This window comes from Castor canadensis, chromosome 9 (assembly GCF_047511655.1).
Source record: "Castor canadensis chromosome 9, mCasCan1.hap1v2, whole genome shotgun sequence".
NCBI classification, from domain to species: domain Eukaryota; kingdom Metazoa; phylum Chordata; class Mammalia; order Rodentia; family Castoridae; genus Castor; species Castor canadensis.
The window spans coordinates 18,796,128-18,814,595 of record NC_133394.1 but is presented as its reverse complement, the minus strand read 5'-3'; the positions used below and the strand labels follow the sequence as shown (position 1 = coordinate 18,814,595).

Genomic DNA, 18,468 nt, shown 5'->3' with positions numbered 1-18,468 from the left:
TTAGAAAAATTGCCCAGTTTTTTCGTTGTTTGTTTTTGTTTTGTTTTTGGTGCTACTATGGTTTAAACTCAGAGCCTTAATGTTAGGCAGGCGCTCTAACTACTTGAGCCACCCCATCAGCCCAAAATTGTCCATTTTTATTTAATTTAACTAAATAATTTAAGATAATTACCCTAGTAAGTGTGTAATCTGAAATTTAAGAAAAAAATTTTAATTCAAAAAATAATGTTTTATTGTATATTTGTTAAGATGATGGTCAAAGACGTTTTAACATATACTTTTAATTTCAACCTCGTGCATTTAAAATTTTTCCACTTGGTGGATGATATTAAAGGCTCATTTCAAGAGAAATCAATTCTTAAATTCTTTGAGCCAAATTTTCAGTTCGGATTTTATACTAGTTATAATCCTGCACGTTAACTGTGCTTATCATACAGGCAAACCCGTCTAATCACTCAGTGAAGAGAGATTTCTTCCAAGAAGACATTAAATTAAATTAGCCAGCACCAAGTTAATGAGACTTTCCGTACGATGAATTAAAATTTAGTGATCACTTGTATTTTCAAAGTACTTGGTAATAAATTTTTATTAAAACTGGGCCAAGAAAGCCCAAAAGAGGACAGACGTTCCCCTCTCATAGTGCTGTTGAGTGGAAAAACCCCAGACTTCCCTGGAGGGATCGTCGCTTGAGAAGGTGCCTGGCTTCTGCTCTGAGAGGACCTGAGAGTTGGTGAGTGGGCGTGCACGCCCTTCAGTGAGGGAGGCAATGGCTCCGTGGTCCTCAAAGGCCCATTGAAATATTAGGTATTGTTGCACGCAGCATTAAGCAGTCCACAAGTGACTCCCGCCTTGTAGAAAAACAAGAAAAGGAAGCCAGACTAAACCTTCCACGTCTGTCTGGGCCTCCGTGGGCAGCACGGGGAAATCCCGCCCCGCGCTGGTACAGAGGAAGGTAGAGTGGTCTGTACCTCCGTAAGTGCATGGCGTAATAGACACAGAGTCTGACGGGAAAAGATGAGGGAACAGACCACAGTTTAGATGATTTGCCTGAAGTCACATGTAGGAATTTCTAGAGACTCAGCCAGTCAGCGGAATGCCTCAGGTGTTCCTTTTGTTTGAGAATTAGTTACTGAATGCATTCTCTGCAGGACAGCACCAAAACTCTCTACTACTTGCATGCTGGGGGACTTCCCATCCGAGGGTCAGGTGGCTGCAGTTGTTACACTACACTTTCTTCACTTAAGTGACGAGGGACTCCAGGGTCATAGCCAGAGCCACTGTGCCTGGATTCTGCCAGCAGCAGCAGCCACCTGTGTGCCTGTTGCCTATCATGGGAACACAGGGCTCTCAAAGAGTCCCCTAAGGAAGCCACCAACTGGTCCACGGAGTGGGGAGATACTACATAGTGTACGTAAGCAGTCAGACAGAGCACAGCAGCAGGAGTGTGTGTGCAGGACAGGCTGATTTTGAACTCAGGACGCAAGAAGCAGGACCAGTTCTTGTAATTCTCTTTTTTAAATGAGAAATAACTGGGGAATAAACAAAAAACTGGGGAATTATTCTGAAATTAAAGTATAATAATAATGCAGATGAACAAAAAGATGGCGTCTTCAGAGACAATACAAGCAGGAAAAGTAACTTTGTCAGGAATTAAAATGCTTAGCCAAACACACCAAATGTCAAAGTTCATAGATGTCAAACTAGAAAAAAAAAAAAAAGCTACCAAAAAATAGATGGAGGAAGGCTTCAATTTATGTGTGCTGTGTTGAAGAGTAGGAAATCCCTAATCAGTCATCTTCCGATGGTGTCAACAGAACCTGGACGTGACCCCTGAGCAACACTAAGACAATGGCCCTTGTGTCAGTGTTTGGAGAAGGTCAGGTATGGCAGGTATGGCAAAGCCTTTCAGAATGCTCCTAACATCCCTGTACTGACCTTTTTATTCTGATTTAAAATTTACTCACTCTAGAAAATCAAGAAATTAAACATTAATGTCTCCTACCAAAAGTAGCACCACTGGGCTGAGTGTGTAGCTCAGTGGTAGAGCCTTGCCTAGCATGTGTAAGGCCCCATGTTCCAGCCCCAGCACCACAAAACAAAAGAATATCACTACCCAGGGGAAAAAAAATTACAGCAAATAGTGGATCGAAATTAGGAGAATATATTATGTACTTATTACAATATATCATCTATACCTCCTCGTGTCACATTTATATGTTAATATTCTTTTTAAAATTATCCTTAATTATTAAAGAATGTAACAACTCTAATTTTGAGAAAAGCAATAAACATTTCTCCCTAAATCAGGCATGATAGTCCACACCTGTAATCCCAGCACTTGCGAGGCTAAGGAAGGTGGCTAGCCTAGGATACATACCAAGACCCTGAATTAAAAAAAAAAACAGCAAGTATGGTGGCTCATGTCCGTAATCCCAGCTACTTGGGAGGCAGAATTTGGAGGCTTGAGGTTAAATGTCAACCTGGACAAAAAAACTAGCAAGACTTCATGTCAACCAAGTCTATGGTCTCAGCTACATGGGAGGCCTAAGCAGAAAGATCACTGCCCAAGCCCACAGGCAAAAATGAGAGACCCTATCTGAAAAATGGCTAACATAAAAAGGCTGGAGTATAGCTTCAGTGGTAGAGCATCTAAGTGCAAGGGCCTGAGTTCAAACCCCAGTACTGCCAAAAAAAAAAGAAGAAATAAAGTTTCTTCCTATCTGCTAGAGTTTGTTTAAAAGCAACCAAAGAAGTGCATTTTATCATTGCTGTATTGTCAGGAAGAAATCCAGGCAGCAGCCTATTCAGAAGACATGGGTTATGTTCTGGAATATTGCAGGTTTATGAACTGGCGACTTGCCTCACTACATTAACTGAGCTCATTAGTGAAATCAAGTTTTAAAAGCAAGCTTAATTTGTTTTTTAAAATGGGATTTTAAAACATTGAAATGTGTTTAAGTGAGCACTGTTACTAGCAATTAATCTTTGCCGTTTAAGGAAAAGTTATAAATCTCAGCATGAGATGAAAAATCACAAAATGAGTTATAACTCGCTTATAAGATAAGACAGAGGAAAACAGCACAAAGATTCCCAAGCTATCATTAAGCCCCCGTTACAATTTTAAGCATCTCCCAGTTTTCCCCCTGTGAGGTCTTCTAGAAATATTATTTCTTGGGTGTCATGTTGGGCTCTTAAAAAGTAGGAAAGGCTGGGCACCAGTGGCTCATGCCTGTAATACTAGCTACTCAGGAGGCAGAGCTCAAGAGGATCGTGGTTCAAAACCAGACCCAGGCGAATAATTTACAAGACCCCATCACAAAAAAGGGCTGGTAGAGTGACTCAAGGTGTAGGCCCTGAGTTCAAACCCCAGTACCACAAAAATAAATAAGTAATTAAAAAGTAGGAAAGGAAAAGCAGGTCTTAGTAGGATATTAAAACAAACAAACAAACAAAAATTAGAAGAATTTTTGTTTCAAAAAGAACCACAGATGTTTTGGCTTTGAGATCTTCTAACTTCCCACAACAGAAGATACAAAAATATTTGTGCTCATTTCCCAAACCCTGGCTCCAGCATGCTCAGAAAACCTATGTAGAGAGAACAGTTGAGGTTTCTCTGAGGGCAGAGAAACCTTCCTGGGACTCTTCTCCTTCCATGTCCTCTTGTCTGCTGTTGGGCTAACTCCACCCACCTTTAACCTTCCACCTTGCCCCCTTCCCTCTGCCCATCTGACCCCTTTGCTGTGCTGGTGCAAACACCTTTCTTGGATGTCTTCTGTTCTCCTCTCCAGCCTTCCTTCAGGCCACCCCTTCTGCTTCTTTACGGTCCCACTAGCTTTTAGTTCAAACCCATTGCAAGCCGGCCACCAGTGGCTCATGCCTGTAATCCTAGCTACTTGGGAGGCTGAGATCAGGAGGATCATGGTTCAAGGCGTCTGGACAAACAGTTCATGAGACCGCATTTCTAAAATAACCAGGCAAAATGAACTGGAGATGTGGCTCAAGTGGTAGAGTGCCTGCTTTACAAGTGTAAAGTCCTAAGTTCAAACCCCGGCCCCACTGCCCCCCCACCCAAAAAAAAAAAAAAAACACTGCAAAATGTTGAAACTATCCAGTGAGGAGATAAGATCTTCCTGTTCAAAGGAAGTAAATAATAACCTCTTCACTTTACCATGTGTTTAAACTCAGGACCACTGTGTTTCCTGTGCATAGTTGGAATGATTAAATACCAAATGTTTGTTTCATTCCATACAGTGCCTGCTTAAATTGTTCCTGTGTTAACCCACCCTGGTTTACATGTCACCCCTTCATATCTCATGGGGCACTGGGCGCATAGCCAGGACATCATGGTTTTCTTCCTCTGGGTTTTTTCTACCTGTATTAGGAATGGGTAATTTGTAGGAGTGAGCAGTGAGTTAATACGGGCTGAAAACTCTTTTCAGGTATTTTGTATGACTCAATCCATTTCTACTTACAGACTAGCCAAGCTGTCCAAAATTCCTCTTGCCAAGCTCTTGTTTTAGATTAATCTTGATTAAAAAGCATTCTCTGATACTTGTAGGCGTCTGACCCCACTGGTGAATCAGGAGGTTTTGTGCGAGGACCCCCCAGGTTGCCACCAAGGTAAGTACTGTGAGAAAAGTTAAAGAAAAACTAATGGCACAGACACTGGCTGAACCATCCAGACCGAGTGTCATGGGCCTTAGATCTTTTACAGATAAAATAAGCTCAGATTCATCCAGGCCACCGCACCATCATCTTCTGTGACAACAGAGTATAGAAAGCTCTCTCCTTTTTATTTTTAACACGGTCCAAAACTTACAGAGCACAAACGTGGATCTCTCCCTTTTCCTAAATAAATGAACAAGACTTGGTTCCCAACCCGACCCAAGTTCACTTCCAGACTACACACACACACACACACTCCCACTTACAGGAGGCAGGCCTGGATTTTGACATTTCTAAAAGGAGACAGACTTTTGAAGTCACAGGTGACCTGGCTTCTGAGTTCCAGAGCTGTCGGGACAAAAGGCTGGGATGCTGTCAGAACACATTGCCGCAATTTGTTTCTGTCATAGGGATTCATGGTAATCTAAGCGGGAGTTTTCATAGCCGCTCCTATAACACACACACTAGGGATCCTGGCGTTCCTTTTCTAATCACAGTAAGACCCCAGCACATACACCTGATATCTTATTAGAAGTTTTCATCTCAAGCGTCGGTAGAAAGCGCTCATTGTCCCAAAATAGTCATGGCGTGCCTGAGAGCGCCCATGATGGAAACGCTTGTTTGTCTTGAGCTAAGGAATCTCTAGTTCAAGACAAGAGGAAGCTGTGACAGGATGGCATTTCCTCTAGTTACAAAATGTTGAATGCAATAACCGTTTGCTCAAAAATAGCAAAGGCTGCAGGTTTCAGTAAACTGTATTCCACTAGCAGAGGCTGTGCGTGTGCGTGTGCGTGTGCGTGTGCGTGTGCGTGTGCGTGTGTGTGTGTGTGTGTGTAAGGAAGGGCACACAGAGCTACCACCCATCAAAACACTGACTCGTGGCTATCACATCGCCTTTCAGACCTGTAAATGGAAAAGCCATCCCAACTCGACGGCCTCCTCCCAAAGGGGCCCCTGAGAGACCACCTCCACCCAAACTTCCTGCCACCAAATCATCAAATAAAAAGCTGCCTTTTAATCGGTCCTCCTCTGACATGGATCTTCAGAGAAAACAAAGTCACTTGATGTCTGGACTCTCCAAAGCCAAGAGTCAAGTCTTTAAACATCAAGATCCGGTGCTGCCCCCTCGCCCCAAGCCGGGACACCCTCTCTACAGGAAGTACATGGTAAATTTAGAGGTTCCCCAGATATGCAGAGGACCCATTCTTTCTTAAGAGAAGATGGGGAAATGAACGTGGCATTGTTCCTTGACCCTAAGAGTGCTTTAGATAAACCGACTTAATAAAACCTAAGTCTTTAAAGCAGGGTTTCATTTTTAGGAGAAATATGGGGAAAGAGGAAGCAGACAGACAAGGAGTGTAACTTGCTAACTGGTTTGACCAAACAGAAACTGAAAAACCTGACCCAGGGGTTCCATGTTAAGGGGAGTAACTGTCATTTAGCTTGATATAAACTATGTCACCTAGCCGACTTTGCCCATGAAGTCACATTTAAAATGAAGCAGTAAAGTTTTATTAAGATGAGCAGATTTTCCTGAGTTTTTTCCACTTTGTAAGCCTAATTATCATGGCCCATTTAGCAGCTGCTAGTGAAAAGTTTTCATCACTAATTGAGATCGTGAGGGGTTTGTGGGGGAAGGGGGTATTTTCAGGGAGTTTTTTTGGATTTGGGTTTTTAGACACGATCTCACTTTGTAGCCCAGGCTGGCCTTGAACTTACAATGCGCCTGCCTCTGCCTCCCACATCCAGTGATAGACGAGGTATTAATTTTATTTTCTTTAAATGACTTTTGTCTTCATTTTCCAAAGATGAGAAACAGAGTCAATGCATTCTCTACTTTGGTCAGGTTAACCTGATAAATTCTTTTACAAAATGAAAATAATAAGAACCAGGACTATTTGTACTTTTTAAGTAGGTGTATGACAGAATAGCTCTTAACTAAAATAGCAATTCATAATTTTATATTGTTCTACATTTCCACCATTGAACCGGAAATTATTCTTATGTTAAGCATTTGGAGAGAGGGGGCTAATCCTCCTTTGAGAAGGGAATAGACAAATAAGGAAGAGGTAATAGATTCATACTCATTTCAACCAATGAAACCATTCTTTTTTGGCCTTTTGACTAAGAGCAGATGCAAACTGATGAAACTGTAATTGCTAAAACCCAAGGGTATTCTCTGGATAAATTATTTGATAAACAAATAAAAGTGGTAGTTGATGTGGCATTTTTAATATATATGTATGTGTGTATGTATGTATATGTATATATATGTGTTAAATAAGACATTTATTCCTCATGCTAATATTGTAAATTAGATACGTTATGACCCCTGTTGTACAAATGAGGAAAATAAGAGAGATTAAGCCAGCTAGTGATGGAACTAAGATTTGAACACAGACCAGTTTGCTCTGAGCCACGCTCCCCATCATTATGCCATACTGTGAGCACACTGTTAACTAGTTAACTAGTGTTAACTTTTTGACCATTCTATGCTAAGACCCCTTACTTGGGGGAACCAGGTTTCACTTAGGGTTTTTGACATAGCTGTATAATGTCAGTAAAGCACTAAAGAACTCCAAGAAATGGATACATTCACCTTGATGGTATATTTAGAATGATGCATCTCATTAAGAAACAATTTCTTAAATCCCCCCATATTTTTCCATGGCTACCATACCATCAGATCTCTGGGCAGGAATCTGAGTACCTTGTGAGCCCTGGGATTCTGTGGAGCTGCCAGGAAGTGATCACTCAAGCCAGCCGTGCAGGCCATACCCGTAGCTTTGCCTCTGGGCGGTCGGAGGGCCCAGCCAGCCTCTTTTTCCATGGTGGAAGGGATCCTGTGGGATTACTTTGCCTGGGTATGCCTTCTATATTATACAGACCCTCTCACCTTCACTCAACGGCCAAAATTAACCAAGCAGGGAACAGAACTCAGTCCAGGGCGGGGCACAGATTAAAAGCCTTTCTAAGGTCACACAGAGCTGAGGGCACTAGGAAGCAGTGGGAGTCAGGCACTAAAGCAGGTTTAAGCAGGTAAATACTGAGTACAAGGGGAACTCGGGGAAGATGAAGTTCAGAGCAAATGAAAGCTGTCATTCAGGCACAGTGGGGAGAGGTCCAGTCACCTGTCAGCCTTCAGAAGGGAGCCACCTTGCTAGCCCTGAACTAAACACGTGCCCTGAGGCTGTGGGGTGAGGTGCTGACTATTGATTCTTCAGTCCCAGGGTGGACCTTCCTGTCAAATGGAACGTCCTGGCTGTGACTGCTAAAGGGACTTTGGGCTGCGTTCTGCCCTCCTCGTCCTGTGGGTTCAGTCCCCTCTCAAGAGCTTTTAATACCCGTGATAAACTGCATGCCTCACTCAATCTAGGGCACGAAGCAACCTGGTCAAGAGGTCGACTTCAGGCACACACACAGAATCTCCAGATGATCAGATTTAATTGCGAATTATTCTTTCACTGGTTTGCATTTCAGCTGTCTGTGCCTCATGGAATCACCAATGAAGACATTGTCTCACAAAACCCCAGAGAACTCTCCTGTAAGGTAAGGTAGAGCTGCCTCTTCCCTGATTGATGAGAAAATCCCTGTCCTCTCTGGGCATCTTTGGGCTCCAAAGAAGAAAAGGTGGAGAGGTAATAATGTTTTATTAATAGTAATTGCTCCAGAGAGTGGCATTGTACCTTACAGTGCAGGGCTGTACCTGTAATGGTGGAGCAGGCAAGAAATAATGGTTAGAATGAAAAAAGGAGCAGGTACCTGCAGAGCTCCCCTGTCTCGGGGGACGATTATCACTCCTCTTGGTGAGCATCTTAGAAACAGACCACTCGTAAGGAATTAATATCATAGCCCTTGCATCATTCATCGCAGCACATTTTATACAACTGTTAATTATATCTCATACCCCTGGTTTTTTATTAGCATAGTTATTTTAATCAGAGTAAAAGTTACAGCAGCATTCTATTCCATTTTTAGAACAAATTGCTTCTAAAAGACTCGCCACTTCCATCCTAATCACTCTGATACACAGAGAGACTACCATGTGTTCTGCCTTCTTCTTGTCAGGCTGGCTTATGGGAACCCGGATGCTCACTCATGTTCGACTGGGAGAGCTGTTTGTCCTTTCGGTCATGTAAACCTGTTTCCATGATTGAAATGCCAGAGATGAGTTTTCTAGCAGAATGGCTAATTACATTAAAAGGGCCCTATAAATACTCAGTCTGACAAAACAGACTGAGCCCTTTAAGATGTAAACTTGATGTCAGCCTCATTTCTCTGATTTTAGCTAGAAAATAATGAAATGTAACGGAACATAACATCCTCAAGTCACAACTTAGGCCTAAGAAATTCGTGGAGCTGGGTAATGATGATTGAAGGTCATTTGTTTAGCAGGAATTTTGTGTTGTGTTGTGATGTGTTGTGCTGTTTTGCTTTGGCAATGGTGCTTGAGTTTGAACCCAGAGACTTGCTCATGCTAGGCAAGTGCTCTACCACCAAGCTACAGCCCCAGCCCTAACCATACTAAGTTACCCAGTTAAGGTTAGGTAACTTAACCTTAACTTAACCTGTTAGTTTATCTAGTATACAAAAAAATAATACCCACCAATCATTCAATCCAAGTAAAGAATTTCATTTGGCATTCATCCTAATTGTCATAACCTGGTCCAATAATTTTCTTCCTAGAAAGCAGTATGTATCTTGAAGTCTGCCAAGAAACTAAAAACTTAGTGTTTTTGGAGAGTGGAGAAGATATACACTCGGCTGGCTGCCGCTGGCATGTGAGAATTCTAGCTAGTTCACAAGAAAAGCTCTCCAGTGCTGTCTTCTCTACATCTTGGTCTAGCACTGTCCAGCTGTACCAGCTGCCCCTCGCCTGTCAGAGCTGGCTGATGGTAACAGTGGGAGTTACGCTGCCTTTCGTTTTCAAAAAATAAAAGCTGAAAATTATAAGTTCTTTTATCATAGTCCAGAGTTTTTCCACTCTACCCTCTCATCTTGTGCTTACAGAGCATTGGCCTCCAATGGCCATTTAATTGTCACCATTGGTGACAATTGGAAGTGCTGTGTGGAGGGTGAGTAGGGAGAGATTGCTAATGTGTAAGACGTTTCTTTTGGGGATTATAAATGTCCTCAACTTAGATTATGGTGATGGCTACACAATTCTGTGACTATACAAGGGCCATGTACACTCTGAATGGATGAACTGTATGTGAATTATGTCTCAAAGATGTTTACTAAATTAAATGAGCATTAGTCTTTCCTTTCTCCACAGATATAAATCAGAAAAAGAGGAAAATCACACATACAGTCATATAATTACACGAATAACAACTTGTAAAGCCACTCCACCCCTAAAGTATCTTGTAATTCTTTTTTTATTATTGTATTATTGTTGTACTGGGGCATTTACAAAAGTTGTTAAAATATATCTTAGTTGAATTCACCCCTCCATCATTCTCCTTTATCCCCCCTTCCCATTCTTAGAATAGTTTCAGTAGGTCTCATTTTTCCATTTTCATGCATAAATACATAACATTTCTACCATATTTACCCTCCTACACCCTTTCCTTATATCCTCCCCCTCCCCCTGGTACCAGCCCCCAGACAGGACCTATTCAAGACAGCTATGCAGGGAGTTTCATTATGACATTTCCAGTCTCATCCCCTTTCTTCCTTTGTCCTCTATCTTGCGATTCTTTTCTACAATTCAATGCTGCTTATTTAGGAAAAAACATTGAGTAGTCTCTAAGAAAACATTAGTGTCGCCTTCGTGAGCTGAAACAGTCAGCTGCTATCGCCATTGCTGTCTTGCCTTAAGTTCCATGCTGTTTACCTGACCTAAGACGTACAGTTTCCCCTGCAGTGCATTGTGGTTGAAAAAGCAGGTGAGGTTCAAGAAAGATCTGAGCAGAAGTGCTTGAGGGTGGGAAGGGAGAGGGTGGGCCATTATTCACAGTGCAGACTGGTTAGGCCACAGACAAGACAGAGATGGAGAAATGTCCTGTGTCCCTAAGGGGACAAGAGTCATTGAAGGAGCTAAAGAGACAGAGAACACAAGAATCTGCCTTCCCTTATTTCACAGGTTTGCCAGTGTTGAAGAGTTTTAAGTTATAACCCAACATGATTCAGGAACGCAGGGTATAGCTCAGCAGTAGAGCGCTTGCTTAGCTTGTGTGAGGCCCTGGCTTTGATCCCCAGCACTGCAAAAGCTAAATAAAGGAATAACATTCTTTAATTGGATTTTATGACAATGATGATAGTGATGTGACTGACCTTCTCTCTTCATATTAAGAAACAAACGGTGTGGTAGGGCACACCTATAATCCCAGTACTCAGGAGGCTAATGCAGACGGATCATGAGTTTGAGGCCACCCTGGGCTACATCGTAAGACCCTCACAAAACCAAGGAGAGGGGATGTAGTTCCGTGGTAGAGTGTTTTTGTCTAACATGCACAAGGCCCTGGGTTCCATCCCCAGCTGGGGGAGAGCAGGAATGAAAGAGAAAAAAAGAGACTAAGCAGAACAGCTGCTTGTCAGTAAGAAAAGCTCTCTCCAACCTTACCCTCTCCTTCTAGCCCAGCTAGGCCATTACATTCTCTTTGCTAATTCACTTAGAATCACTGTTGAATAAACTACTCCGATTAAATAGAAAGGCCAGGCACAGAGGTAGTATTGCTTTCAAATTAGAGACGTGCTCAGTTAAGTGGGAATAAGTGAAATGACTATTTTTTGTGAATTATACATCTGTGGGAAGTCATTAGCTTCCTTCATTACAAAAGCAAGAACATAAATCCAGAACTTTCTTCTTTTCCCATCCTAATAAAGACAGAACTATGAAGGCTGTGGTCTTAAAATGTAGTCCTAGTCAGGAAAAAAAAAAAAAAAAAAGCTACCCTTGAAAGAGAAAGAGGTCAAAAACCACTACTTTGGGGCAGAATAAGTAGTAATCTTCTTTTACTTTCTTTTTTAAAGTTAAGCAGTTCCCTTTTGTTTTACTTTTCTCAGGGAGCTACTGTAATTGAGTTCTTTCTGTCCTCCCCTGGCAAGGACACATTCTTTCTCAACTTGATAAGGATTCTCGTGTTGACCTCACCTGTGTGGTTTGGATCTTGTGCTCCTAACGGAATCCTGTCAAGAGGACTCTAGTGAGAACAAGACTTGGCTCAGAGTGAATAACAAATCCAGTGTGTCTGCTGCACACCTCACTCACAGCCCTGTTTTCCCCCTCAGGATTCCGGCCGCCCTCAGGAGCCTGTTGACAGAAGTGCTTCTCATGCCGTCGTTCTTCATGATTTCCCAGCAGGTAAGGACAATAATGAATTGATACAGTCATAGAATCTGGGAGCCAAGCGTCCTCCCTGGGTTAGCCGCTCAAAGACATCCTTCATTTTCTGTCCCTGTAGCATCCTGGACTGGGGCTGGCATCTTATCCATCACCCACCTTCAGGTTGCCACAGGTCACCTGTGCCCAACCATTCAGAAAACTTAATTGCATACCTGTGCCTTTAGAACTCCTGAGAGAGAGAGAGAGAGAGAGAGAGAGAGAGAGAAACTGTTTCCCATACAATTGAAAAATAGCAAATTGCCTACCAGTTGTAAACTTTTTAACTCTTTCAAAATAGTGGGTACTTAATTAACAATTACAATAGTATTGATTCTAATTTTAATTGAAATTCTTTTGTTCTAAGAGTTATCTCAACTACTTACCCATGAGACGAAAATATTAAATTTTTATAGTCGTTTTTGAATACCCTTCATATCCAAGGTTATGAGTAAAATAAAAAATAACCCCTTTATTTATTTACAGCCTTTTTCCTCACTTGGTAGACTAGTTTGGCTTAATATGGGTAAATTTACTTGCTAAAGAGCTGTCGTACTCCTTGGTTAATATTTGAAGGTGAAATGATTTTCAAGCATGATTGAAAATAATGATCAGTTTCATTTATTTCGTTTCTATCCATAAAACTCTTTCACTGTTCGCTGTGTGTTTGGCAAGGGAGTAGGGATCAGTAACCAGCACAACAGTGTGTTGGGTTTTTTTTAAAGCATTTCTCATCAATCAGAGCATAACAGATATATCTAATTTGGTCTTGGGAGAGAGAGCTCCTAATGTCAAAATCCAAAACCAGAATAATATTGTAGAAAAAGTAAATTCGATTAGCATAATCTGTTCTCAGAATTAGTGGAACACAGTGCCTCAGTGGGCAGAGCTAGATGCTAATTTGTTCTCTACTTTAATCAAATCTGCAACCAGAATAATTTATCATGTATAATTTTATATTGCAGAGCAAGCTGATGATTTGAACCTCACATCTGGAGAAATTGTTTATCTTCTCGAGAAAATAGATTCAGAGTGGTACAGGGGAAAATGCAGAAACCAGACTGGCATGTTTCCTGCCAACTTTGTCAAAATCATTGTAAGTGGGCTGTGCTTATTTTAATTGGTCTTACCACCCAGTGGGTCCAGTGTGACTTGCAGGTTGGAAAAATAACTAGAAACCTAGATTCTTGGGTTCTCATTCTCTCTCTTTTCTATTGATTCATTTGGCATTTGGAACATTCAAAAGTAAATATTTTAACTAGGTAATCATTAAATGTTATTATAGTATGAAGTCTTAGAACATAGTGCCTAAACACTATCTGAATTCTAAAGCAAAATACCACCACCGGTCAATTGGTGGATCAGATGTCCTTGGAGGGGGGTTAAGCACTCACGTTAATTCTTTGAGATACCTAGGAATCGAGAATTAAATGGTACTAGATAGTCCTGAAGAGAGGTTCCCTGAGGTTCTGGTACCAGTTCAATTTGGGACCACTAAAACACTTTTATTGGAGGTCCATTAACAGTTTTTCACATAGTAATTTCAAACCTGATTGGGGAAAAAATCATCAAAGCATCAGCATGGTACATTCCCTCCCAGCCTAACCTGTGGGTGCACACCCAGCCTGGAGTCTATGGCGCCGGTGGGTGAAACGACAGTGCTCCTCAAACATTTGTATGAATAGGAAAGGTATGAAAAAGTATGACTCAGTCCCTGATGCGGCTTATTGATTCTGGGAAGTAGCAATAAAGGTAGCTTTAATGGGTCAGCATTAGCAGCTTATTTGGAGGGAAAAGCCATGATTTTCTATTATATCAGGGACTTCGAAAACAAGTGTAACAGAAAAATCTGTATTTTTCAAGCAGAAATGGCTTTGAGTCTCTTGGATTACAAAATGTAGTTTTTAAAAATTGTCCAGTGTATATATGGCTTGGTTCTTTGGAGAAATTCAGCCACATTCTAAATTAATATTAAGAATGATGTTAGGTTTAGCGCCCTTCCTCATTTTTCTTCTGCCCAATGTAGCAGTACTTTTAAAAGCACAATTACCACACTGAAATCAGTCTCACCAAGCCTGCTACATTATTGGTATAAATGTTATTTTTAAGCCCACAAGTTTAAAAAATTGTTTTAAAACTTCAAACTTACAGAATTCATCAAGAAAGGCACTGGCTTATTTAATACAAACCTCACAGTCTTCAGTAGTTTCAGACTATGAATATGGCCAGGAGTTTTATGACAGCCAAGCTCTCTTGGGCCTTGTAAATGACGTATTACATTATATTAAGTGACTGTCATCCAGTAGGCACTCATGTAGTGTGAATTCTCCCTTCCTCTCCCGTTCATATAGAAGGGAAGAAAATGTTCCAGAATTGTGACTATGGTGACAATCCACAAGTTTGATCAGATTGTTTTATTCTGGGGCAGGAAAGAATTGCAGAATCCTGCCATCACTTGGAACACGTGTGGCAGGGCAGTGCTGGTGTGTGACAGCACACATGCCTCATGGCTGGGCTCTATCTTAAGTCCATCTCAGGCAGAGTTTTCAACATGGAGAGCATCAGTTAAAGAAAACTCAGTCCAGGGCAGAATGACGTTAATGTGCTCAAGACAGCAAATAAGAGAAGGCTGATTGGCTACTCAAGGAGGACTCTAGCACAAGCTATCTCTTTTTTTCTTTTTAAGGGTCTTGCTATGTAGCCCACGCTTGTCTCAAACCTACAATCCTCCTGCATCAGCCTCCTGAGTGCTGGGATTACAGGTGTGCACTACCATATACGACTCAAACTATTCAGTTTTTCTTTTTTTTTTATTGTTGTGCTGGGGGTACATTGTGGCATTTACAAAAGTTCTTAAAATATATCAAATATATCATAGTTGAATTCACCCCCTCTATCACTCTTCTAATTTTTCCAAAACCAAAATTCAGGATTTCTTACCACATAGCACCTATGGTACTAGGTTGGGCTTAGCACCTATCTATCCTGCTTGATTTCAGGCATGCATCTCATAATCACTTTGCCTTAAACTTACCTTATGAAAGTCTAAAAAAATCTAATTGTCACCATGGTTTTCTCTTTACTAGGTTGATATTCCAGAAGGAGGAAATGGAAGACAAGAACCCGATTCATCTCACTGTGTTAAGTAAGTTTTGTTTGTGTTCCTTTGCCCAAACTACAAAGGAGACAAGCATGAAGACGTGCCAAGCCTAATGTGTGATTAATCAGATTTGCAGTGTCTTCTTAGGAAAGCCTTACTAGTTTGAAGGTGGTAGTTGGTTCGTACTGCGATGGAGGTGTGCGTGCTGATAGACTCCAACCTAAGCGGCGCACAGGCCCTGGAGACTCCAGCAATGCCCAGTCTAGCCTGGGCTTCCCCCGGCCTGGCCTCGGCCTTGGCAGAGATGGTTTGGTCCCCATGCATTTTAGTTTGGCCTTCTGGTGTTTATCTACCAACAACTTTTTTAAAAGTTCAACTACTTTTGTCAATGAAAGTATTTAATGGTTTTTCACATAATAATTTCAGTCCTACAAAAACTGTAGAAGACCTTCAAAAAAGAAAAACAAAAGCCTGCTCACGTTGCGTATTGTTTTATGTTTAAGAGGAACTAGAAGCAAGTGAAGGAAGAGTTAAGCTGAAAGCATCTTTCTGGATGTCCAAAGACCTTTCCATGAATTTGTCTACTCTTTTAGCATCATGGTAACTCCTTAAATCGTGGTGATTTAAATCCTGCCACATCGCAACTTTATATTCTAGTTAAATGAGCACACTAATAGAATTCAGCACCTGATGGAGACTGTAAACCTGTCTGTGAATAGGTCAGCCGTAAGAAGATGTTCCCGGGGGACTTGAGAAATGTAATGTCACGGTGATCACAAAATAAAACTTCTGATGCCACACAGTTGGGGTCCACTTCAGATTCAGTTTTTTTCCTGTTTTTAAGCAACATGTACCAGATCACCAGGTTGAATTTTAAATGGGCCTGACCAGCTATTGATCGATTCACCCAGCTGTAATCAGAATTTGATTAGCACAAGGTGCGAGGCCATTGTTTCTCACTAGCTTCTTGTGAATTAAACTTCCTTTCTGAAATCTCAAATCAAAGGTTTAATACTCAATCTGCTAGACACAGAGTTTTATCTCTGCTTTATCTTATTCTCAGCTAAAATTGCAGATCACTGAAGAAGTGTTTCAGGTCTCAGAAATGAAGCCTTTTGAAAGAAAATACAAAATCACTTTGTAGATTTAGTAGATTATGTTTCGAAATGCCAGCTTTCTGTTTCTTCCACTCTTCTCCTAACGTGCAAAGCTTTGCATCTTTCTATTCTGCTCACTGATTGACTGACTGATGATTGATGGATTGTGCACATATCAACCTGGAACCCACAGCACGATGCTCTATTGATCAGACGTTTGATGCCTGCCCTGAGTACCTCCTGGTCTAGGGAATGCCACAGCCCAAGATACAAACTCATGAGCTCTGGGGAGATTCTGTAATGAAGTAAAAACGACCAAAACACAGATGTGGCAGTCTAAACTAACCACACAGGTGCTTATCTGGAACTCTGGGAACACTCTGTGACCTTGACCTTTGGCCCTTCTGAGTGAATAGGTTCACATATAAAAAGTAAGCCCTGAGCCGGGCACTGGTGGCTCATGCTTGTAATCCTAGCTACTTGGGAGGCAGAGATCAGGAGGATCATGGTTCAAAGCCAGCCTGGCCAAATAGTTCTCGAGACCCTATCTCAAAAAATCCTTCACAGAAAAGGGCTGGTGGAGTGGTTCAAGTGGTAGAGCAAGCTTGAGGCCCTGAGTTCAAACCTTGGTACCACCAAAAAAAGTTTATTGTTATTCATGGAAACTTTTTAATTATTCAGGTATACTTTGTTCCATGGTAAACACAGAGTAAACACTTATTAAAAGACCAAATGAAGAATTTGAAAGTTGATATTAGGGAAGACTTATTCTATTTTATGGAGTGAAGGATTGCCTGATTCCAGAATTGAAAATAAAGCCAATTAAGATCTTTAATTTAAAAGAAAACAGAACAGTTCTCTCTATTTTAATCTACAAATTGTGTTCTTTACTCAGAGGCCCAAGATGCGTGGCTAGGTTTGACTATATTGGAGACCAGGAGGATGAGTTAAGTTTCTCAGAGGGAGATGTAATTCTTCTTAAGGAGTACGTGAATGAGGCCTGGGCTAGAGGAGAACTTGGAGGCAGAGCTGGGATCTTCCCCCTTAACTTCGTGCAGCTCGTTCAGGAGCCTCCTGCCCCTGGTGTCAGCGTTTTAAGTGAGTACAGAGAATGTGGCTTCTGATGGTGTCGTGTCCTAACTCAGCTAAACCAGGAACGTGACAATACCCAAGCGTGCAGGCGTGCTGGCGCACCTGTGCTCCCAGGTGGAGGTAGGAGAATCAAGGTCTGAGGCCAGCCTGGGCAAAAGCACAGAGCAAAAGGACTGGGACAGGGCTCGGGGGGCGGAGTGCCTGCAGTGACTTCAATCCCAGTACCACCAAGACATACAGCATTTAAGCTGCGTAATAATCCACATTGCTGTTTTTAATAATGACTTGCGTGAGAGTCATTATTGGGTCCTCTCAAAGAGCCGGCTCTGGTTTTGTTTCAGGTAATTAGCAATAGCTTCAGATAAGAAATGGCAGGCTTGTAACTAGAAGTGACTGTGGAGTTTATTAGTGTGGGTCCTCAGTTCACAGTTAAGGACACAGTCCTAGAGGGGCGCACAGGTCACGGAAGTGTGGCCACATAGGCTAAGACTGGTCTGGAATCCCAGGGTCCTCACTCTCCCCACACCAACAGCTTTCCTCCAGTACTCTATGGTCTTTTCATCTGACATTTTGGCTTTTTTCTTTTTTTTTAATCTAGGCACAAAGTTACCACCAAAGACCAAAACAGAAGATTCTGGCTCAAATCCTCAGGTAGGCTGCCAGAGTGGATGAATGTAGGGACAGCCAGATTTAAAACCTACAGAGAATACTGACATTACAGTTCTCAGGAGAAAACAGTAGGACATCATTTTTCATTTGCTGCAGCAAATGTCTGCATACATGAGTTAGATGGTTAATGTAAGACTGTGCATAAAACCCATGCAAAGACACAAACACCCTGTAGAAAATAAAAAAGGAGCAGGGCACCGGGGTGCCTACCTGTAGTCCCGGCTACTCAGGAGGCTGAAGCAGAAAGAACCATTGAACCCAGGAGTTTGAGGTCATGGTATGCTGTGCCTGTCAGGTGTCCACACTAAGCTGGACATCATAATGGTGACCTCTCAGAAGTAAGAAACCACCGAGTTACATCTACTGACCAGCCGTGGGGTCTCACCTGCAAGGAGCTGCAGCACTCAGCAGCCAGCACAACATAGCAAGACCTAGCTCTTAAAAAAAAAAAAAAAAAGGGGGGGGGGTGGGGGCTGACAGAGTGGCTGAAGTGGTAGAGCGCCTGCCCAGCAAGTGTGAGG

At 41.9% G+C, this 18,468-nt stretch overlaps 1 protein-coding gene across 5 annotated transcripts in view; it reads left to right on the top strand.

Moving 5' to 3' along the window:
• Sh3d19 (SH3 domain containing 19) overlaps positions 1 to 18,468 on the top strand; it is a 150,128-nt gene that overhangs the window by 122,719 nt on the left and 8,941 nt on the right. For all 5 annotated transcript variants that reach the window (XM_020155318.2, XM_074041274.1, XM_074041276.1 and 2 more), the window contains 8 exons: positions 4,559 to 4,620; positions 5,567 to 5,831; positions 8,146 to 8,214; positions 11,899 to 11,971; positions 12,955 to 13,085; positions 15,076 to 15,134; positions 17,082 to 17,284; positions 17,877 to 17,929. In XM_020155318.2, the coding sequence (XP_020010907.2) occupies positions 4,559 to 4,620; positions 5,567 to 5,831; positions 8,146 to 8,214; positions 11,899 to 11,971; positions 12,955 to 13,085; positions 15,076 to 15,134; positions 17,082 to 17,284; positions 17,877 to 17,929 (915 nt within the window). The remainder of the gene's footprint in view (positions 1 to 4,558; positions 4,621 to 5,566; positions 5,832 to 8,145; positions 8,215 to 11,898; positions 11,972 to 12,954; positions 13,086 to 15,075; positions 15,135 to 17,081; positions 17,285 to 17,876; positions 17,930 to 18,468) is intronic.